Genomic DNA, 24,643 nt, shown 5'->3' with positions numbered 1-24,643 from the left:
AACATTGTGGTTTAGGGACCTGAGATTGATAACAGCTTGGTTTTCTTGCTGATCATTCTGAATGCCCAAAGTGGGTTTATTGGTTATTTGGTTTTGTGGGGTGTTTTGTTTTTTTGGGTTTTTTTGTTTTTGTTTTTTTGGGGTTTTTTTTTTTTTTTGGGTTTTTTTTTGTTTTTTTGGTTTTTTGTTTGGTTTGTATTGTTTTTTTTTCACAAGGGACAGTAGATGGTGGTGAAGGAGGAAAGTGTGATTTACATAAATACCTACATTTCCCTTAATTATAAAGTGGTGATATCAGGAGTTGTTGTATATTTGGCTTTGGTGCAAGAATATTATTTCTAGGTTATGAAATATTTGAAAATTATGACTGTGCAGGGTGCTGGAGAAGAAAAAGAAGAAAACATGTGTTGGCATCTCTGTTGTCTTTTATGTCACTACTTTTGTGAACAAAGCACATTTATTAAAAAAAATTTGAAAAACCGAAAGCATTTTTTAAAATTCTTGGGGATTCAGCTGTTGTCTTTTTCTCTTTCTGTGCAATCTGTTCATGCTGAAATCCAGTGAAATCGATGCAAAGCTATTTTCTTTATTTTCAAGGAGATAGTTGTTTTGGGTTTAATTTATAACCCCTAAGGATGTTAAATTTGGTACTTCAGTTTCAGCTTCTACATCTCAGTGGTGGTCTTTGCTGATCAGAAGGGTTTTTGAAGTTCCTCCAGTTGATTCTGTTACCATGCTGCTTTCCTGCCCACTTAGATGTGATCACTTTCTAAGCACTTCTTCTCATCTACCTCTACATGTTCTTAATTTCTTTTCTATCTCACTGAAATACTTTTACAGCTCCCATTTTATGTTGCCCCTTTAACATCATTATTGTGCTTTTCTACATTGTGATTCTGAATACTGGAGGGTGTTGGGAAAAGGATGGCAATGGGAAAAGAAATCCAAAGAACTGAAAATGCAAGGCTCCTGCTCAGATACAAGTTGTAGGAAGACTGGATTTCAGCAGAACTGAAGTGTGTCCCTAACACTGCACAACCTACCTGGCACATTCTGATCTCTTAAATGAGAGGGAAGATGACTAAATAGCATTTCACACATGGGCTCAGTGTTGCTTCCTGCACATCCTTTCTGCCTCATTCTGTTTCAGGAGGACTGCCTGAGTGGCTTTACAAGCGTGATCATTCTAAGGCTTTTTAATCATATCTCCATGTGTCGGCAGCAGGTTTTCTGCTCGTTTTTCCTTCTCTTTCTGTTTCCCTCAATTGTTTTCAACCTGTAGAAGAGCAAGTTGTCTTTTTAGAAAGGGTTCATTTCACCAACTTGCCCAGAAACTTTAGTTGGGTTATTTTACCCTCCAAGTAAAACATTCAAAAAGAAGTTTCCATAGTTGCTTGAGGAGTATAACAAGATAATGGTTGTATCAATACAGTACCAATTAATTGTTGTCCATAATGCTGGTGAAGCAGCTGAAGCATGTGACCCTGACTAGGCAACTGAGATTTCAGATCTCAGAAATATTTATTTATTAAAGGAAAACCTCTTAGCTTGTGGATTTTTTTGTTTTGTTGGACTTTGTTTGTTTCTTTGGGGGGTTCATTGGTTTTGTTAGTTGTTTTTAACCCATGTAACTTTTAGGCCTTAGGGCTAGTTTTAGCTAATATTTCAAGAGGTCTAATAATTTGGGGGATGTCTGAGCTTCTTGTGACTCTGAATAATTGAGTCAGGAACGACAGAGGGGCAAGCTTAGATGTTTATGCTTCTTGACTAGGGGCAGAAGGTGCTGTTGGTGATGGAGGATTACAGGAACAAAGGCTTTCTCAGCCCACTTGCAGTTCAGAGAGTGCCTCAGCAGCACTGTCATCCAAACTCCTGGCGTTTTGCCCCTCTCGGCCAGGCCGTGGGCTTCCTGTGATCCAGAACCTTCCCGCTTTGTGCTCGCCTGCCTGCGAGAGCCAGTGAAAAATGTGCATTTCCAACACCGAGTGCGGAGCAACGCACTCCGAGGCCGAGGAAGCCGGACCACAGGCTGGGGAGGGCTCAGTCTGCCTTGCAGTCCTGATTTAATCACAGTTTTCCCTCTTGCGTGCCTAAGAACCCGAGTTTATGGGTTTGGTTTATGGGTTGCCTGGTTGGGCTTTTCCACAATTCCAGCCGGCAGCGCCGTGGCGGCGCGGCTGTGTTTGAGCCTCGGCGCGGCCCGTAGCGGGAAGCGCCGCGCTCGGGCTCGACATGGCGGCGGCCGGCGCGGGGGGCGGGCAGGCTCCGGGCCGCCCGGTGAGGTGAGCGCGGGCCGGGCGGGCGGGGGCGCCGCGGGCTCTCACCGAGCGCGGCCGGGCGGGCACCGCCAGCACCGATCGGCGTGGCAGGGAGGCGGCTGAGGGACCCCAGTGCCGGCACTGACCCTCCCTGGCCGGGCCGGCCCCGCAGCTGGAGCTCCCGCCGGGAACGCGCCCTTCCCCAGAGCGGCCATCCCCGCCGCGGGCGCGGGGTTAACATCTGACAACTAACGCTGCCCTTCACCGGGGGTCAAGTCTGATGTGTTTATGTATTAGCTAAATAGGACTTTTTGTTTTAAAAAACCCTCTTGCAGAATTGCTGCAAAAAAAAAAAAAAAAAAAAAAAAAAAAAAAAAAAAAAAAGAGAAAAGTGCCAAACTGGAAGAATAAAGGTGAAGGAAAGTGGATTCACTATTTTAGATAGATCTCACCTGGGCTTAACTACTGAATCAGCTTTGGGGTTTGGTTGTTTTTTCAACTTTCTTACACGAGTTAAGGTTAAAACTACATTGAGAGTCATGTAAGCTAATACATAATTTGGTCTCTAAATGTTAATGAGGCTCCAGGTTTTCCTTGAAATTATATTTGCAAAAGTTGACAAATAGTTAAAAGTGGGTGTCTACGTTCTGTTTGCAATCTAAATGTGGTTTGCTGAGATCTGTAAGTCGTGCCCGACCTTAAAGCCATTCGTTTAAAACAAACACAGCAGCGCTATCCCCTCCCCAGGACTTTGAGCACTCCCTGTGTAAACAAAGAATTGACAGAAATTACTAGCAAATAGGTGTGTTTTAGAAAACAAAACAGTTATTGATATTTTTCTTTAAAATTTAATTGCTATTGTCTTTTTGTTTGATAATACCTGTGTGATGGGATACTTTAATCTTGAAAATGCACCTTTTCCTCTTCACAAAAAGTCAACCATATATTTTGGTTAGGAAAATGCTAATGTCTAATAGTGTGATTTAGTAGTGCACATTTTTGCTAATTGGCTGGAAGGTGGAGTGAGGAAGAAGAGATTGCATTCACAGACTGAGCTGTCATTTTGCAAATCCTTTTCACTACTTGTGCCCAAGTAGATTATTTTGTGTCTCTGCAGCAGGAGCAGACACGTTGCCCCATTTGTTCCCCAGCACCTGGCAGGGGAGGGGCAGAGCAGTTTCTCTTTCATGTTTCTGTGCTGTGCTGGCAGCAGAACTCCACACGAGCTGAGGCAGTGAGAGCTGTGTTCTGTCAGTGGCTCGCTGCTTGCCTAGAGGGGAGTTTGCTGCTGTCAATGATCCCACAGAAAACAATTCCCTGATTGCAGCAAAATTTTAAGCCGGGTGTGAGGCAGGAGCTTTGCTGTTTGCTCGTATGCAAAGGGCTCATTCCTGCTGCTTTCTGGGGCTGCTGTCCCACTGAACGTTCATAGGGTTAGCCCGTCCACTTGGAGGGGTTCCAGAAAGGAATCCAGATTAAAAGGATGGCATGGCATATGTTCTTCAGAGCAGCAGTAGTCGCATGCTGGTGCTGTGGGTTGAAAGGAGATGGGAAGTAGTTTCTCTGTATTCATGGTTCGAACTAGAGAGAACAGGAGGCAGGGGGAGGGCATGTGTAGCAGCTGAAATAAATGGTTCAGGTTGTCCACAAAATGAATATTGATCGTAGTACAAGAAGCAGTGAGATGCAGTCAGTGCTGTGAAACCTAAACCTGGAAAATGAAAGTTAACTGACGTTTGTGTTATCTGTATAATAGAGAAACAAAAGGGCGAGAGGAACAGAAAGTAAAGGAAGAGATATTGTGAGATGTTAAGCATCCAGGCAACTCAGAATTAAGTCAATATCTGTAAAACACTACTAATAATGAGTGCTGTGAAAATGCACAGTTGACATCCAAAGAACTTTTAACTTATAATAACTTCATGTAATAGCAATTTGCTTTAAATTTATGGTGTGTATTCTGCTTCAGGTAAACAGATTTTTAATGCATAGATCTTCCAAGTAATATCTGCATTGTTGTTTGATATATAGAGTAATTTGAAAATATGTGTTACCAAGTAATTAATTTAAAGAATAGGATTTCTTAGGCCTAGTTTTTCTCTGCAGCAATTACTGAAGCTGGTTTTACACTGTGTGTCAGTCTTTGAATCTGCCAAAACTTAGGGGCAAATCAGTCAATTCACTTCATCATTTGTTGTTCGCTGGTTTAAAAAATAAGAATTTAAAAATCAAAAGGGAATAAAGTCTAAATTCTGCATTTGAGTCAAGGTGTCTTTTAACACTTCCCCCACCAATATAAATAAAAGCAGTAAGCTATAACCTAGCACTGAGTGTTCTTGGCACACTGGTTTCACTGTCATACCAGTTGCTCTTCAGAAATCTCTCTAAGATGGGCAATTAGTTAATTACTTAAAAAATTATAGAGGCTATGTGTCTTTTTATGTTTTGGAAGCTCTGCTCTAAACATCAGAAAATGCCCCTTAAAAATACTTCTGTCTGTTTGTGAGTATATTAAAAAGAAAATCACATCAGTTAAATGGATCTGAGTAGGAGGTGCTTGTGTTCTAAATATAATATTTATCCTGATCAACTTGTTTGTTTTTGGAGGCAGGGGAAAACTGAATTGAAGGGGTGCAAATGAAGGCTTTGATTTTACAATATGAGAAATCTCTGAAAATCACACCAAATCAGTTTTTATATCTCTGTGTCCACTCTCCTTTTGTGAAATTTGGATAATATCTTTTTTACTCTGGGTTAAGCTCATTAACTGAGTGGGAAGTTCTTTTTGTGAATCATATACTTATTTGACTGCTAAAAGGACGTCTTGCAAAGCATGCTGAAAAGATTTAATAGAAAGTGAGAGCTTATCAAATATAATGGTGAAATAAAATAGTGTTTTAAAATAATTATGAAATGGTCTAGAAGCAAGTGGCTATCATAGAAGGGTTTTGGATATCCACAGATATCTAATATAGATACCTAATCAATGAGTTTTGTGGAAAACAAGCCAGGATTGTTTTCCTCTCATTCAATTTATAAAATAACATTTATGCAGAACCCATTTTATATTGATTTTCACACTTAATTGGTCTTTTTAATGTGTTCTTTTTACTGTAGATATTAAACTTCTTCATGTGACAGGATGGGTCATATTTATGTTCTATAGGCTTACAAGGAATTATTTGGAACTGAAACTTTTCTTAATTCCCTTCCAGGGCTTCAGGGATTCTGGACCACTGTTACTGAAATGACATTGCAGGAGGCAGCAGTTGCATTGTGTTTGTTGGATGAAACCTGAATATTTCCTGTGGCTCAAGGGGGTGAAAGCCCTGCCTGCAGCTTACATGTGTAGGTCACTGCGGTACTGTGTCAGTCACTGTCTCTATGCAGCAATGACAAGGCTGGAGGAGGCAAACAGAGAAGTGAACATGCACTCGTCAGTCAGATACCTTGGCTATCTTGCCAGAATCAACCTACTGGTTGCCATTTGCATGGGCCTTTATGTCAGGTGGGAAAAAACTGCAGATGCACTGATTTTGGTAATATTTATTCTGGGGCTCTTTGTTCTTGGAATTGCCAGCATACTGTACTACTATTTTTCAATGGAAACAGCGAGTTTGAGTCTCTCCAATCTTTGGTTTGGTTTTTTGCTTGGCCTTCTCTGTTTTCTCAACAATTCTGCCTTCAAAATGGATGTGAAAGAAGAAGCTACAAAATATTTGCTTCTCTCTGCCATTGTTTTAAGGATATTATGTGCTTTAGTTGAAAGGATTTGTGGTTGTGTCCATCATCGACCAACTCTGCTGACAACAGTTGAGTTTTTGGAGCTAGTTGGATTTGCAATTGCCAGCACAACTATGCTGGTAGAAAAATCTCTAAGTATTATTCTGTTGGTCTTGGCTTTGGCCATGTTGATTATCGACTTACGGATGAAGTCTTTTTTGGCAATTCCAAATTTGGCAATTTTTGGAGCCATTGCATCCCTGCTCTTTTTTCCATCACTGCAGATCCCCACAAACCCTTTTGCCTTGGCGTGTTTCTTCAGCTGCCTCATTTCAGATCCCCTTCTCGACGTTTACTTCAGCGGACTTTCGGTGACTGAGCGATGGAAGCCGTACCTGTACCGTGGTAAAATCTGCAGGCGGCTTTCTGTCATCTCAGTTGGAGTCGTTGAACTCATCTTTTTCATTCTTGCAGCCTTTAAACTACGTGATTTGGACCTCTGGTATTTTGTGATACCTGGTTTTTCTATTTTTGGGATTTTCTGGATGATCTGTCACGTGATTTTTTTTATAACTCTTTGGGGATTTCACACAAAACTCAATGACTGCCACAAGGTGTACTATACTCACCGAGCAGAAAACAACAGCCTGGACAGAGTCATGGCATCTAAAGGAATGCGTCACTTCTGTTTGATCTCAGAGCAGCTGGTGTTTTTCAGCCTTGTTGCCACTGCTGTTTTGGGAGCAGTCTCTTGGCAGGTAAATAATAATCTTTTTATCTTGATCTCCCCTTGACAATAATCCTGAGAATTGCTGGATCCCTAAAATTCCTAAAATTGGATGGTATGCTGTGGCTTAAGTTGGAATGCGTGGTTTCACTGTCATGGGCTTTGCACTTAGCACTTTAAGCTGCCTGGTCTGTGACCTGTTAGAGCAAGTGCAACTTACCAGCTTCCTTATGTTGGCAGCATGGGAGAAGGGAAGTGCTTTCAGGGCTAAGGAGGTGAACAAAGTATTTTGCATTTATCTACATCAGAAATTGTTTTGCTTTTGAATTCATGGTGCCATAAAATTTGTTTTCAGAATAAATCACTGTGTTAAACCCTAGTAATGCTCACTAATTCTAGGGCTTTTGTTGTGGACTATTTTGATTGGATTGAAATGTATTAAATAGTGTAATTTTCAGTAATTTTGGTTTGCTTTTAATCAATTACATGGAATCAGAGATCAGCTGATAAACTGATAAATCACTGGTATAACATGAGCTTTAAGTGTCTCACTTTCAAATCTGATTATGCACCCCAGGATAAGGTATCTGGAAGAGCAGTCATTAAAATCACTCAGTGTCCTTTGACTTTTCTTTATGAGTTAAGGATGTTGTATTTTCTTTAGCAGAAAACATACATTTCTTTCAAAATGTTTGTTCAGTGCCCAAGTTAAGACACATGGTGTGTTGTCATAGTTGCAACAGGGCATTTATTTTTCAAGTTGATACAAACCTCAATAACAAATTTGTGTCCATTCACCTCTTCTATAAATTACAAACATATAATAGTGTACATAAAATATTCTTTTACAGTAGATCACATTTACAGACATGTGTTTGTACTTTTTCCAGAGCATTTTCCTGCCTGCTCCTTTGGAATTTCTAATCCTGCAGATTTTCTCAGATTAATTACCTTTGTGGATGAATGGTATTTAAGAAATTGGTGGAAGATTAAATTAACAGTTACTTTGTAACTGTGTTGGGTTTGGGGTTTTGTTTTTTGTATGAAGAGCATGAGAGGTTAACAGATGAGTCCCCAAGGAACACTGGGCAGTTTTGCTTTTTTTTTTTGGAAGATTATCAGCACTCATAGCTGTGGTGTTTGGACTTGCAGAAGAGACAGAAGGAAACAGAACCATAAAATCGGTTCAGTGCAAAAGTTGAGGGGAATCAAGTTGGCAAGAAGCAGGTTGGAGCCAGGTAGGCAGGAATATTTCCTCATATGCTGCTGAGCTCTGGGGCTGTGTATCATGGCATGCCATGTGGGGTGCCCCATGATTGAAGAGGCCCAGGAGGAAGCTGGACAAAATTCACAGGGCTCTGTGTACTCTCTGGAAACCACGTCTGGCTCAGGGAGTTGTTGTGCCACTAGTGGTTAAAGTACTCAGGAAACACGTTTTTTCTGTCCTTACATCTCTCCTTGAAGACCAGACATTCTTCTGGATGGGCCTTTGGTGCAGATTAATACAGCCATTCATACATTCTTATCTTAAGGAAATTTTTTTATACTTTACATTTACATTTTTAGCGTATTTTTCCTTAGAGTTTCTTAGGAATGCCAAGTATTCCTTGGTCTCCAGTTCCTGATAATGTGTTTGCTCTTCTAAAGATTATTTAAAACATTTTTTGCATATGTAAGATGTAAGAATTTTCAGTCTTTGCAACATTAGTTTGAGATTTCTGTAGCTATTTCAGTATGTGTGAATTATATTTGAAATCTGTTGAAAGTGACCTGAAAGATGAATCATTTTTTGTTTATACCTTTCCTCACTGCTGAAAGCTTGTTTAATGATAGTGCATTTGATAAGAAAGGTGCCTTAAAATTACTTGTGGTCTGCCATTTGACCTCCTATGAATAGAATTGCTAAAAATCTGAGCCTTGGAAAGGTTCTTCCTAACAGTCAGCTATAAATAATTAGCAATAGCTTGTAAAAAGAGCTCAGTTATAGCCAGAAATGGAGTAGTGGGAAGAGGGGGGTTCCCTTTCATGGAAAATGTTTTGCAGGCACATTATATATGCCCTCTTAACATTTCTAATAACTGTAATATCTGTGCTTCGTGTGAATCTCATGTGTATGAAAAGTCAAGACCTAAAGCACCAGTTGTCTGTTAATTGGTGTCTAGAAATATCCTATTTTATTAAAATTTCCAGAAAAATATCAAATCTCCTTTTGTGGAAAGGTTTTTAAAGTAAGGTGAATTAACTGGCTGCAGCAGGGACAGTACTGATGCAGAGCTGTTGAGGCTAAAAGTCCTGTCAGTCAAGGACCTCCCTTGAAGGGGAGCATATCCTGTGTAATGAGACAAGGGTTTAAAGTCTCTGTTTGTGGTACTTGGGCATGTGCTTGGGGAGAGCTGTAAAAATAATGTGTTAAAGTTGGGTGCATTAAAAAATGGGGCGTGTTTCAGCTGGGACATGGTCTGCTCCTGAGAATAATCCTTGCTGTAGCTGCAGAGGAAAGATGTCTTGTGTTGTTGGTAAAAATGTACAGACATTTTCTTTGCAGAATCTGCAGGAGACGGTCAGCACCTGCCTTTACATTGGTGTGAGTAATTCCAGTCAGATCAATAGACTCTTTATTGCCAGCTGATTTCAGCAATTAATCATGTGCCTGATCATAATTAAGCCCTTGGATTGGACAAGATCCAGAAGAAGTCATGCAAATGACTCAGATATTACTTCTTCAAGAATCCAATAAAATGATGAAAATTTTGCAGATGAAGAGCTTTTAATTTTCAGACAAAGATCTTGGAAAGGTTTGGGGCACTGTTTTTCTCAAAAACTTAAAATCAAATTTCGTTAAATGCTCCATGCCAAGGTATGTACAAGTTTTCTTACTTATTGGCCAAAGAGAATTATTATTCCTGGAAGGCTTGTGTTTAGTATTACCAGGAGAAAGATTAACTATGTTAGAGCCAGTAAAGTAATGGAATGAAGTACATTATTCAGTACATTATTCTTGGTTTTAGTGAATTTTATGAGTTAGTAAAATAATAGTATTCCTTACATGCTTGAACACTCATACTTAAATGGACAGTACCATTTAACTTGAATTATTCATAGGAGACAAAATAAGTTTACTGTATGTATGAGTACTTTCCTCTTTTGGGAAGAGCTAATGATTTTGTAGTTTTTATTCTGGTGTGGTTGCCCATATATATAGCAACATCTATATTTACTTAGACATACTTTTATTAACATCACAGGTTGAATAACTTGTATGTAAATCATATCCAGTCTTTTTCCTTCTCTTTACCCCTGCTTTTCTTCCTGGCTTGTATTTTTAATCCAACCTCCTCAGGCTTTCCTTGTTTGGAACTATTTTTTGTTGATTCTGTTATTCCCCCCCGAGTCTTTACTGCATCCTCTGGCCTCTTTCCATGTTTTGTCAAATGTGCATGCCATTCCTGCCTTTTTTCATCTGTCTGTCTGCTCATGTTTAGTTCCCCCCTTTCTTTTCATCCCTGAGAGTTTTTCCTCTTCTTGCTGATTTGCCTTCAATACTTTTGCTTTGCTGTTACTATACTTTTCTGTTGAGTTTCTTTTCTAATACCTTTATTCCCTCTTTTCCTACTGTTCCATCAGCTCTTAAGCTGCATCCTAAGTCCCCTAAGTGCTCCTAAGTGAGCAGTTGCTCACTGCTCACCATTTCTTCTCAAGCTCACCCTCTATCATGTGTATTTTGCTGCCCATCTTCCTCTCTGCAGTGTGTGCTCAGCCCTCCTTGGCTCTGTCCCTCTCCAGTCCCATCCCGAGGGCTCCCTCAGGTTGCCCACAGTGGCAGCACACCTTGCTGCTGTCACCACCACTTGGAGAGCTCCTCAGTCCTGAAGGGGATCTCTGGTGGCAAGTATTAATTGTGAGTCTGAAGAGTCTATTTTGTGTTTAGCTTGCTGTTAAAATTTCATTAGTTTCAGGATTCACGATTTTGTATTTAAAAACATCAGAGCTTTTAGCTTGCTTTTAAACTGATAACTGCACGTGGTTTTGCTGGAACAAATGCATGTAGATAAAAGCACAGGCTTTCCCATGGCTAGAACAGGAGTCAGGGATGGGAAACACAGCACATTAAATCTATCTGCCAGTGATTGTGACAACTGTTTTCTGCAAACTCTTTCCTAGGTTTTCCCACTGCTCTTCTCATAGTCAGAAGTAAAGGATTACTTATTGATCTCCATAGACTGTCTGTTCAGTAACTTGTTATAAGACTGTTTCCTCTGGTAGCTGATGTACTTTGTAGCTTTACAAATTTTGTCTTTAAGCTTTTTTCTACCTGTAATATAGATCGTATCCTCGTTTGAAATAAGCTATTCATTGAATGTTCGCATGTTACCCTTTTTCTCCTGAGCCTTCTCTGTCATAGAGGGTGTTCTTTTATTATACTTTGTTTGTTTGGGGAGTTTTGTGTATCTTTGTGTGTCTGTGTATAAAAACAGGGAAATATTCAGCTTGGATAGTGGAAAGCAGGACAGTATTTTTGCTTGGAAATGCACAAAGGCATGTTTGCAAGCTTTCTCAGTTACTGCTCTGTTAGATATAATCCCAGGCACCCTCCTGTGTGAGCAGTGGGTTGGACCAGACAATTTCCTGAGGCTCCTTCCAACCCCAAACATTCAGTGATCCTGTGGCCGTCTTAGTTGACATATGTTTAGTGTTTCATTTCTGTTTTAAACAGAAGGGCTCTTCTATAGGTCTTTGTAATTGGCTTCCAATTTAAACTATCATTTTATGCATTTTGGGATTTTTTCTTCAGTCACACATCCATAATTAAGTACAGTTCCAGAGTTATTCTGCTTCAAACAGTGGTTATTCTTTGGGATGGAAGTTGTCCTATCCATGAGTATAAAATGACATCTTGGCTGTAAAATACCTCTAAATTCTTCTGGTGTTCTAACAGTTACACTTAACAAGAAACAGTGCTCAAAAAAAGAGAAAGTGAAAAGACACTACCACTAGTGAAATTTCACCACTCTTTTATTATTTATTGTCTGTCATTCCAGTCATCAGAGGCAAGAAATAGATTTTTTTCTTTTACCTTTTCTTTATTTGAAATGAGACTTAATTGTTAATTCCTTTAGAACAAGACAGACAAAGGCAAAAAAAAAAATCCAAAAACCCCCTGAAGATTAAGAGATAAAATGATTTCTCATGGGTTTTTTCAGTAGGATTGCCTAGATGGTCCCTGTCTTCTGTTTGCTTTTTGAGCAGTCTGTCTGGAATCAATGGGCACTGGGAGTTCTGCAGGTTCACATTGCTTGTGCAATTGAAAACAATGAAAATGGGTTGAACACATGAAAGAACAAAATCCCTTTCTGGCTCTGCCTGTGCATCCATGGCCATCTGCTCCATTAAGGACCATTCACCAAATCTTTGGGATTTAATAAAGCACTGACAGTTTCCATCTGGAATTTTAGCTGTTTATCTTAAGGGAGGAACCTGTCTTCAGTTTTACTGCAATAACTAAATCAGATATTTTTGCTATTTGAAGTTCTTCTTGTTTAGTTATTTTTAAATGCTACCAGTCATTTTTTTGCTGTGCTGGATTAAGATATTCTATTATCCTACTATAGGTTTGTTCTGATCATCATTAGGCATTTTTACATTTGTGACATATTTCTTCTAAATCAAAACTGTTGAAAAAGTGCTGACAGCAAGTGCAAGCATCTTTCCATTAGATGGATGTCTACAAATATAAAATATCCAACATTTTCCTATTCCATAGCATAAAATGGCCACTAAAAGACAAGACAGTTGAAATCTCAGATGGAGCTGAGTTGATTCATAACGTTATAGAGCTTATTTCCCATTCCTCTTGTAATATGTGGTACAAACTCAAAGCAGGATAAGAGCAAGATGGATCACTGAGATGATCCTTAGTGCTTCTGTGTGAGATCCTTATTTCACAAGAACTTGGGAATTTTCTTTGCCAGTATCTTCATATTAGTAGGAGCATTTTCAATAATTAAATGTAAGTATTTTTTAGGAGTTAAACTCAGTCAGAGTGAGTCTTTGTGATAATTTCAATTTGTGTTCTGGCAGAATGCTGTGGGTTTAATTAGTTGCATATGTTTAGGGGATTGGGGAAATGCAGGGAGTATTTAGAATGAGAGGGCATTGTTGTAATTGTACTACAGTAAAATTAATATAAGGTAATATTATAATAGTTTAATAATTATTTAGGATATTATGATTGCTCTTGTTTTTACGGGCAAATGTATTTTTTATTTTGTAATATGTTCACTGTTATCAAAACACTAATGCAATATAGGAGTAGTTTGCTTTAGCAAAGTCCAAGAAAATATATTTATATGTGGTGTAAAAGCTGAACTCATCACAAAAATACTTTCCTTTTTTATGCATTACCCTTCTGGAATTTACAGTTGGAAAACTAAGTCTCCAAGACTTGAAATTAATTTAGCTAGAAAACTCCACTTTTTCAACACAGTCTTATACTTCATAAGGTTTCTACAGAAAAAAAATATAACCAGAGCTTTATAAGTTTTTGTTATTGCCACTTTTCAGAGTGTGTTGGGAAAACAGAGCAACAAAAGGGAACACTTGCTGCTGATTCATTTGAAACACAAATTATATTTCCTTAAAGGATTTTTTTCTCTGTATTAACAACAAAACAAATTGAGGTGTTAACCATAATGCAGTGTTTTAAGATTTCCTGTCTTCTGGTGATTTCAGGTAATTTATGCTATCAGTTGGTAATGCTGTCAGTTAGTTATTATTGAATATCAGATTCTGGTGTTTAATTGCTGTCACCATTTCACGGAAACAGGTGAGATCCTTCCATCAGAAGTGTGATAGGACACTTTTTAAAACCAGGACAGGTAGCCAACTATTTTTTCTTAGTGCATTAGATGGGTAAAGCTCTTCTTTCAGGCTAAGTAATTGTGTTTAAAAACTGAATGTTGTTGAGCTCGTGCCATGTGCCAACAAGATCTGGGTTGGTTTAGGTGTCAATTTTTCAGTATAATATCATTTCCAAATTATTAATAGTGTTGACTTTGTGTTAAGTTGAACTACCAGTGCCCATCAAGTCACTGAGTCTTACACAGTAAGGCAATATCCAGATTAAAAAAAAATAACAACATTAATATTGTAGATTAGTACAAAGAGCACAAATAAAACATAGAGGGGGTCAGAGACCACAGGATTCTTCTCAAGACAGAAATCTCTAGCTATGAGTTTACTTCCTTTGCCACATAGCAAACATCAATATTTAACAAATGCACCATGGATATTAAAGTTCTTGTTTAATTGTATATTATAATACTGTTTCTATCTATCCTGAAAAATTTAATACCTGATTAAACCCATTCACATCATGCTTAAATAACTAAAATGAATCCTTATCTGTTCTGCCTCTCAGAGATATCTGGCATTTCAGAAGTCCATTTTTATTTTACGAGTACTCTTGATTGAGATGTAACTGTTGAAAGTTCTTGTTTGATTGTTTTTTACAGAAATCAGCTATGTATTAGTAAGTGTAATATTTTCCAAAACTGCTTTTTTCCTTTGAAGCAGGAAAGCTTCATATGGGGTATTGGCTCTGTGAATGCTGTGAAGTCCTGTAGAGGATGTTCCTTTACTCATGTGGTATTTATGTAACTGACAAAGAATTGTCTTTTTTACTGAAATAATCACAAATGATCTCAGAATTCATCTCTTGTGTGATACATAGTATTCCATAAGTTAAATGTATATTTTTAATGATCATAGAATGGCTTAGGTCAGAAAACACTCTTCAATCATCACATCCAGCACTGTCAAGTCCAGCACTGAACCACCTCCCCAAGTGTCACATATACACATCTTTTAAATACCTCCAGGGATGGATGCAATAAACCACGGTGCTGTCATCTGATGCTAGACACATCATATCTGTGCTGTACCTCACTGATTAAGGCTGACCCTGCAGATGCTTACAGATCTTCTTATTTTATGCACATAGTTAGTTTTGTGGCATTTGATTTTCTTGCCTCAGTTAGTAAACTAAGATATGATCACAGTTTTTACAGCTAAATACTGTGCTATCAGTGTTTTTAAATGCATTCTTTTCAAAAGAGCGATCCTTGCTTGCCAGCCACCTTCTCCCCAAGCTTTTCACTTGTCTTTATAGTAAATCACACTGTAATACATGGGAAAATAAATATACATTACCAGTAATACTTTGCATGTTTCAGGGCCCAGTTATGTGGGATCCAGCAAAGGGATTTTCATACAATGCCTACATCTCTTCATTTTATTTTTAGCCAACCAATGGGATCTTCATGAGTGCATTTCTGATTGTTCTGCCTTTGGAGTCCATGGCTCATGGGCTTTTCCATGAACTGGGAAACTGCTTGGGAGGAACGTGTGTCGGGTATGCTGTTGTGATTCCCACCAACTTTTGCAGGTATGGTTACTGTCCTTTCCAGCTTCACAGTGTGAATGTGTTGTTTGCTCATGGAGGCAACTTGGATTTTCAACAATGAAATACCAATTCAAATAATTAACAGATTTTCTATTTCTGCTCTTTCTCACCCTGGAATGAGTAACTCCAACTTTCTGTCTAGGTAATTTGCTTTTAGGAAGCTGATGAATACAGACCAGCTGTGCACAGGCAGATTTCACAGCCCATACCTCATGCAAAGGAGCATTGGGGCATTTGACTGAGACCAGGTACCTTACATGAGGAGATTGAATAAACCAAACAGATCAGTTCAAAATAATTTTGAATTCAATTAAATGAGGTAGTGTCTACATTTAAAGTTCATTAAAATTAGATTTTCAGATGAACTACATGTCATGTATTTGTGTTGAGAATTTTGAAGCTGGTTTTTGTTCCAACATAAATGTTACCATATGAGAAATGAATTACTGTAAAGGCATTATACTGTTATTATTTGCCCGTTTGTGTGTTTTTCTTAGAAGCTTTAAATTTGCAAATGCTGCTTTTGCCATAAAATTAAAATCAGTGTGTGCACATTTTTTTGTAAGTGATAAAGAAGAGCTATATAAATTATCTCTTCAAGTCACAAGAGAAATATAGTAAGTTGATATGAGAGGCTTCAAAATAGAACTGCCCAATTTATGAAAACTTCACAGCTTCAGTGTGTGTAATGGATTTAGTGGATAAGGAAGAACTTAACATCAAAGAAACCGAAAATAGTATGCTAATCTTAAATAACTGTATCTTAAATATTGTAAATAACACATTTTCTAAGCTTCTGATTTAGTCTTTCAGCTGTGCACCCTAAAAAAAATCCTTGTCAATTATTGTTACAGATTTGAAAAACAGATTTTCAGAATTTACATTACAATAAAAATAAATTAATTTTGTTTCTATGGTAACAATTTAATTCTTTCATTGTATTATTTTATTCTGACACAGGCAATTCCCTCTAATTTTGAGCAAATGAGATACTCTTGAGCAACTGTATAGGACCTGACAGAACTAAACTTCCTTATTAACAGAGCTTGACTGTTTCAGTGATGGACTCAGTCTTCACTTGCTCAGACAAATAGTAATGATGAGCTATTCAGTGTAGCTGTACCAGTGGAATAATAATTTTCATAAAAGCCCTAGACAGGTGAGAAGGTGCAAAATTTAATTAGCTAGACCAATAAGGAGACTAGGTAGCTTTACACATTGGCTTGCAAACAAAATACATGAAGAATACACACACATATATATATATATATATAGGGAAACAACAATAATGTCATGTTTTGTATTAATAGAGTAAGTAAAGACTTATCTCCATATTTTCACTCCCAAAACCTCTCCATGTCTGTAAGTGAGCATAAATGAGGCCAGTTTGGCCCAGCTGTCAGTCATGTTCCTTATCATTACCCTTGTTACATCAGCTGAAGAATGATGAATGCTTTTCTATTTCTGAAAATATATTCTGAAGAGCACTCCCCTAACTGGGTGTCTTGCAAGACCAAATTTCCTGTTATTATGATTAATGAATAGCTGTGTAGACCTAAAAAAAAGTGTATTTTTATTCGATATTTTAGATACCGTATATATTTGGGGTTATTTATTATATATTTATCTATATTTTATATAAAATATAGAAAACAATGCAAATAAAATTAATTTTGGAGCCCAGGGACTCTTTTATTTTTCTTATATATTGAATTGCTGTATTTGTGTGAGATCCATGTTTCAGAGTATCTGAGCAAAGTGTGTATGTGGATTTCTCTTTCATCCATTATTGGAAACTAGTTTGCATTATGGTTTGTGCAGATTAGCACTCATTTTCTCTGCACTTCTTCCCAGCTGTTCATGAAAACGTGCCTGTGTGAAGGCAGTGCTCCTCAGTGGGACTTCATGAAATTTTTGGTGCCTGCCTTCTTCCTATCACAGCTTCCTTCTCTCCCTCTGTCTCTCAGTTGCAGGAATAGCATAGGGCTGAGTAAGACTATGCTTGGAATTGAAGTGTGACAGAAGGGAGATACTGGTCCCTCACTCAAATGCAGTAATTTGAGTTGTTTATAAACTGTAAATTTGAAGTAAATTTGAATTTAGAACAGTGCTACGTTACAGCAGACAGAATATGCACAGGGGAAAATAGCAGCAGCTACTAGAAGTCCACTTAGCCTTAAATAATTATCAGCCATAATCATTAGCTGTTCTCCTTCTCTTTAGTCCTGATGGCCAACCAACTCTTCTTCCACCTGACCATGTCCAGGAGTTAAATCTGAGGTCTACTGGCATGCTTAATGCCATCCAAAGATTTTTTGCTTATCACATGATTGAGACATATGGTTGTGACTACTCTACAAGTGGGCTGACCTTCGATACCCTTCACTCCAAGATCAAATCTTTCCTGGAGCTTCGGACTGCAGATGGACCCAGACACGATACCTACATCCTGTATTACAGTGGTCACTCTCATGGCACTGGTGAATGGGCACTGGCAGGTAAGTGAGCTGGATATTGATAACCTTTCACAGTCAAATCATTAATTCTGTAAAAAATCATACTGTATTGCAAAACTTTGAAGTTTTGAATGTGCTTGCTACTGGATTGTTCAGAATGGCAAAGAACCATCAGTCTTTGGAGAACAGTTTGATACAACTTCCTGGCAGGGAGGGAAGAAAGGAAAATGTTGTAGTATTACAGAGCATGCCTGTTAAGAGATTCAGAGGCTACAAGAAATTGAGAAAACAAGCCAAGTTGCAGGCTGACTACCTCTGCTAGTGGAGAGAATGGAGAAATGCAGAAGCCCCTTTGGTATGCAGGTAAGTTATTGTTAAGAGGTAGCTCTTTCCTTCCCTTGCATTGTATGGCAGTCAGGTATGTTACTTCATTAACTTGTCATTTTAGTATTTACTGACTTTGATATAAATCATTTTACAGCAAACTAATCTTCCACTTATTCTCAAAATTGTCTAACGTTGTTGACTCCAAATATATTCTTTCAAGTTTAAACACAGTTTCATATTCCCCTGATTTTCCTTACACTTGGATTTTGTATTCAACAAGTTAACTTTAAAGATTGCTTTTTTCCATGCAAGGAATTAAAAGTGGAAATTGCACACTCCTGCTCTACAGACAGATTTCCCCCAGTATTTTGAGGAATATTTGTTCACTGTAATGAACAAGCGTAATCTTTTCTCATTCCTTGGACATGACAGAAGGAATTACAGAGTGTTCTGTGACACTGTCAGTTGACTGTCATGAAGGACTGCATTTATGTCTTTAAGATGTGCTTTGCTTTTTTTTGTAAAAGACAGAATCAGTAAAAGAAACAGGAGGCAGATACACAATTCACACTACAAAAGCAGGTCTTCAAACATATAACAAACCTTGTGTCATAAAAACAGGTATGATTTGGTGACACTGTGGACTTTGGGAGTGATTGTGGGCATAGTGTAGCCTCAAGATTGTAAACCTCTATTTAAAGTGCCAGTTTAATGCCTTGTCATATTCTTGGCATAGACTTCACTGTTTCCCCCCTTTCTTGGCCCATTTGTTTGGTAAACTTAATGAAGTTGTCAAATCATTGCAAGGTTTAGTCTTGCTCTGCTGCTATAGGGAGCTGAGGTCACTGTGTGCAGAACGGGAATCTCACAGTAAGTACATTTCAAATTTGTAGTTTTTTGCTTCCTGGGATAGAATTACTTCTGTTGGATAGCACTTTGCCTGTGAGCTCCAGGCTCTTTGTCAGCAGTGTCTCTCCAGGTGCATGTGCCCTTCAGTAGGGCATGCCCTTCCCTGTGTGCTCAGGCTGAGGTGGGTGTTCAGGCACAGATCAGTTTCCATCCTGAGGCTCTGTACCTGTTTTGGTGCAGCTCCATCCTTGAACCTTTAGACCTGCTGAAGAGCAGTGTGTATTTTCTCTCAAGGGCTTTATCTGTATCAGAGATTTTAAAAAGCCGCAGCTTTTACTGTGAACTTAGTGCAAGTGGTGAGCTACAGTGTATGTAGGGTGGCCAGATTCTCTGAGAAGGGGATGGTTTGTCCATAAGAGCAGCTGCCACCCTGTGCAATTGCTGAGTGTGTCCTCACCTTGGGTGGAACAGACTATCAGCAAAACTCCACCTCCCACCTGTGCTCCAGCCAGCAGCATAGACTAAGTCAGCTTTCTTGCATGTGTAGAGCCAAATGTTGCTGCAAAACTTGGACAGCTTTTACCCCAGACCTGGCTTACTACATCTAGCCACCCTGGAGTGTGACTGGGGCCTCAGGTCCCTCTGTAGCATGTAGGTAGCTGTAACCTAAATTGATATCTAGCCTTTAGGAGAAAGGCCAAGGAAACTGTTTAAACTTTGAGTGCTGAAAGATACAGTGTGTAAATACAGTGGTGTTCAACTTCCTCACAAAGCTCCTTTTCAGTTCTCTGTCCAAACACATCTTCAGCTTCTACATGGATACACATATAGTCACATAAAGGAGAACAGGCAGCTGTCAGAGGTCTTGCACACTTTGTTTGTGATTGATTTTAGTTAAATGCTGGAATGTAATGTGATCCTCCTTCCAGATATCACTGCTCCTGCATGGAACTTGAAAGTATAAACTGAAAATATAAAGGCTGTAATTGTGTTCCATGTATTGGACACTGGCATTTTGTGACAGATGGAGCCTTGGCCATCAGTTCCAGTAATGTGTACTGTCCTCTGACCTGTAAAGAGGATGAAAAGAGATGACAACAATTAAAAAAACCCATTCATCTGATTAAAAAAGTAGTTTCTCACTGCTGGCTTATGCCATGGTACAGCAGAGTAGTAGCAGTGTAGTCTTTGCTTTGTAATGACATATTGCAAAAGAGGCTTACTGAATTAATTAATTCAGTAATGATGCTTCTCTGTTGTTGGAAGCTGAGATAGAGCACAGTGCTGTATAAAAGAAACTTAACTAGTCACGCATGAAGTATGAGCAGTCAAATGACCTGGGGGTCATGTTGTCTGAGTGAAGGCAAAGGCATGAGCTGGGCTAATAAAGCTTTGTCTCTGTTCCTGAAACTGTTGGCATACCTGTTGTCCTGCTAAACCTGCCAGAGAGCCAGAGGTGGCCAGGTACCTGCATTTCTTACACAGCTTGGTGCCTAAACCTTGTGCTGGGTGGCAAGCCCACATGTTTAGGTCCATAGGGTTGGAAGCCAAGCCTGTCTTTGCTTGTATCTGTGAAGGATGAGATGGTTTTCTTTGGATGATTCTATCCAATTCTCTTTTGAAATCACATCCACTCGTACACAGCTACACTTTATTAAAGTTTATTGATAAGCCTTTAAAATGTGAACAAATAAAGAAAATTTTACAGATAATTCACAGAGAAGATGTACCTAGAAAAAGAAAACTACTTCTATATAATTTTCTCCTGTAAATAACTACAGCAATTTGAGGATCAGGTACCAAGACAAGTCATTACTTTTTGTTTGTATCCTAGAGATTTTCTTTGGTACTAAATTTTCCAGTTTTTCATTTTCTTGGAGAAAGGTGCAGCCCTGGAATTTTGCTTTTACTTTTAACTACAACAGCATGCACAACACTTTAATTCTGAGATATTAATTTGAAACATTTTTTGTCACCCCTTACAGATAGAACTGTAAGTGCTGAAATATGCAACTAATAACATTTTAAACACTGATTCATTATAGTCACTAGTGAAAAATCACTCTGGAATTAAAATTCAGTTATTTTAAATACCTTTCTCCTTTTTCTTCTTTTTTTTTTTAAGTTGATATTTGGAAACTTCAGTATTTTGTTGTAAACCTGTATCATAGCTTCAAGTAGCCAGAACTGAGGCATACCAGTTCCTTACTTTAGTATCACTGGGGAGACGATGGAGAGTTGTTTGCAAGATGTTGTCCTTAGTAAGGTACCTGAGTATGTAGTGTGCCTTTCAAAGCTACATAGATCCTGCAGCATCCAGTACACTTAAGAAGAAACACTTCCCACTATAGATAACATTCCAGGTTTAATTACAATCTCCTCTTTCAAAGTGCTGTTGGAACAGGAGCTCATACAGAACACGAGAAGTTGGACACTAGTTGCAAGGGTCTTCTGACCTGACAAGAAAAAAATATTGTGGAAAAATTCCAATGAGATTTTTGTTTCATTGAGTTGTAAATTGATACCAGTTTTCTTGAAGCTCTGAAAACAGCTGTCTCTAGAGAGAATCTCTTCATTCCTGGTCATGTGAATTTTTGTGCTTGCTTTGATTCCCACCATTTGAAAATGTATTTTCTTCTAAATTCATCTCTTAGACGAGCCTTTTTTAATATTCATAAAAACATACTAAAAAAGAGTTCTATTCCTGTTCCTAAAATTATTACGATTTAATAGAAAATAAACTTTATTTCAGATTTTTTCAGTTTATCTGTATTTTCCAGATTTCATAAATTGGCTATAATTTCTTTCACTGTGTAAAGGAATTCCTTTTTTGTTATTGTTCATGGGTTTTCTTTCTAATCAAGAGTTAAGGTAATGGCTTTGTTTGCCACAGCAAGTCAGTTAATACCTCTGTGGAGATATGAAACATTTACAGATGGAAAGGATGAGTTGAAAACATCTGTTATATCTGTCCATATTGTTCAAGTAAGGGATTCTTAGAACCAGTCAAAGCAGTTAAAGTTCTGCAGAAGTTTCTGTTTCTTCATCCTGATGCTAAATCTTTTTGTCCTTGTGGCAGGGGGTGATGCTTTACGACTGGACACGCTGTTGGAGTGGTGGAGAGAAAAGAATGGCACTTTTTGTTCTCGACTGATCATTGTTTTAGACTGTGAGAACTCTCAGCCTTGGGTGAAAGAAGTGAGAAAAGTCAATGACCAGTATGTTGCTGTGCAAGGAGCAGAAATGGCCAGAGTTGTAGACATCGAGGAAGCAGACCCTCCACAGCTTGGTGACTTCACCAGGCAGTGGGTGGAGTACAACTGTAACCCTGACAGCAACATCAGCTGGTCGGAGAAGGGCCGCACGGTGAGGGCCCTGTACGGCGTGTCCAAGCGCTGGAGCGACTACACTTTGCATTTGCCAACGGGAAGCGATGTTGCCAAGCACTGGATGATGTACTTCCCACGCATCACCTATCCATTAGTACATTTGGCAAACTGGTTCTGTGGGCTCAATCTGTTCTGGGTCTGTAAAGCTTGCTTTAGGTGCTTAAAAAGATTGAAAATGAGTTGGTTTCTTCCCACAGTGCTGGATACAGGACAGGGCTTCAAACTCGTCAAATCCTAATCAGCAACCAAAGAGAAAATGAAGTGAGAGCTTTGTGAACTTTCTCACTGTACCATATTTAAAACTTTTTCTATTACTATCTTTTTCTCTGAAAAAGTCTGCTCTACTCACTTTATTCAGCTTTTTGAGCAGCTACAGTATATGCAACAGTTAGAAATTGCAATCTTAAACAGAAGAGGGTAGAACTATGATATTTTAAATTTTGTTACATGTACATTTGTAAGAGACTTATTTAATATGACCATGCATTTTGGAGACAGGTCCCATGTTCATATGTCTTACTTAAGGCAGCCTTTGTTAAGAGACACCAGTTTGATGGACAGGAGTGCCTGTGAATGTTACATGATGCTGATCTGTCATTTATGTTCACTATACAGTTTAAATACAAGAAAGAAACCAACCTAATACCCCAATCAATTTATGTGTGCTTGAAATTATGTGGTGGGATCACTGAGCCAAAAAAAAACCAGAATATATAGCTACTGTATGTAAGTAGCTACCAAAAAGCTTTAGTTTTTTTGCTTTTACATGTTGTGCCCTGCCTCAGTTCTCTACTGCCATCAGTGGAAATTTGCCATGGAAAACAAGAAAATCAAACAACCCCCTAATGCTCTGATACTTCTCAGACAGTTTTGAAGTGTGTTTTGAAGTGAGTTTTAAAAATATTCAGTGTTACTTTCAGCATAAAATATCTTGCTGGTGATCTTTAAGCATACATTCCCAGAATTTAATTTCTATATGGAATAAAAACTGCAGTGAACATTTTTCCCTCACCTGTTAGGTGATTCTCAATTTTCCAGGCTCTTACTAGTTTGTATTTTGAAAAGCTAATCTGAAGAAAACAAAGCAAAACAAAACCCAAGGAATTTAACAAAGAAAATAATCCTTAGATTAAAAAATGGGAATATGAGTGTTGCCTTGCTTCCATGTTTATCTGAAGTCCTTGTTGTGGCTAAGGTCTTGATTCTGTGAAGTTCTGAGTACAAAGTTGGACCAGTGAGTTTGTTATCTACTAAAACCACAGGCAAAGTTTGTTTGAATTGATTATTCCCTTAGGAGAAGAGGGAATCCTCAGTATTCCTTAACTCTTTTCTCCCACCCACAAGGTCCTGATTTTAATCCTTCCAGAGCTGGATGGGACTCTAGAAATCCTTTCCTTCAGTCATAAAAGCTGCATGGCTTTTTTATGTCATTTTTTCAAGTACAGAGAATTAGGGGTGAAACAAGTAAGTGGCTAAGACAGTACAATTTGTGGTCATTTATTTGCATATGTGTGTGCAATTCAGCAGACATACAGTTTACTTTTTCCTGTTTTCATCAGTATTTTAATAAGTGTTAAGAGAGCAGCTGATATTTGTCTAAAATATAACTTATTAATTTTTTTTTATTTAAATACATGCAAATAGTATTTAGCTCTATGAGTCTTTGCCATCACGGCTTTTTCTAATGCCATTTGAGGTTTTTAGCCAGCCAAGTTAAAAATCTGCTAACACTGATACCCATCAGTAGCTCCTGAAATAAATAATGAGAGCTACAACAGCCAAAGCAATTTGTACCCACCAGATTCAAAATGGTGATTTTCTCAGATCTACAAGTGGCAGCCACTAAGTTTCTTCATTAGTAAGTATTACACAGTGTTGTTTAGCCAAGGCACCACCTCCCACACCGCTTTCCCTTTCTCCATCCCCTTCCATAGTGTGAGAAGGGGATTAAAAAATAAGAGTTACATCCTATGAAGACTAAATGCCTTTGGGTCTTCTCTGAATAAATGCTGTGATTGCAGCTCTGTCAGGGAATCGAGAGGTGGCAGTTTTCAGTGAGGACAGAGGGTTCTCACACCACCTGACTTCAGGTATCCAACTTCAGGTCCTAATGTGGGAGACAGAGGTAGGAGTCGTCTCATTTAAATTCAGATGTTCAAAAACCAAACACCTGAATCCATGCTAGCGACCTGAAATGCTCCACTGCTCATTAGCAAGTAGAAGTAAATACTTCCAGAGGAAGACTGGTTTATTCTCTATTCTAGGATGACTTTTGAGGGCATTTTTTTTTTGTTTTGCTTTCCTGTGCCAAAGGTCAAGCAGACAAATCCCTTACATCTCTTGAATAACCTTAGAGCACCTCTAAGCCATCCTCTGGAGCCTGAGCTGGGTATCTAAGCTCCTTGTTCAAGCACATGAAGTAGATACTTGGAATTGGGTTGAACAAGGATCTG

General features: G+C 38.5%; 1 protein-coding gene across 1 annotated transcript; it reads left to right on the top strand.

The window, feature by feature from the left end:
- The first annotated feature begins 2,219 nt into the window (after window positions 1–2,219).
- On the top strand, window positions 2,220–24,524 carry TMEM168 (transmembrane protein 168). Its single transcript, XM_058023612.1, has 5 exons — window positions 2,220–2,282; window positions 5,474–6,739; window positions 15,009–15,151; window positions 17,393–17,667; window positions 21,881–24,524. The coding sequence occupies exons 2-5, from the start codon at window positions 5,546–5,548 to the stop codon at window positions 22,426–22,428; spliced, it is 2,160 nt and encodes a 719-aa protein (XP_057879595.1). The 5' UTR covers window positions 2,220–2,282; window positions 5,474–5,545; the 3' UTR covers window positions 22,429–24,524.
- Window positions 24,525–24,643: the final 119 nt, after the last annotated feature.

The sequence above is a fragment of the Melospiza georgiana genome, chromosome 4 (genome assembly GCF_028018845.1).
Source record: "Melospiza georgiana isolate bMelGeo1 chromosome 4, bMelGeo1.pri, whole genome shotgun sequence".
In the NCBI taxonomy this organism is placed as follows: Eukaryota; Metazoa; Chordata; class Aves; order Passeriformes; family Passerellidae; genus Melospiza; species Melospiza georgiana.
This window is presented reverse-complemented; position numbering and strand designations above follow the sequence as displayed.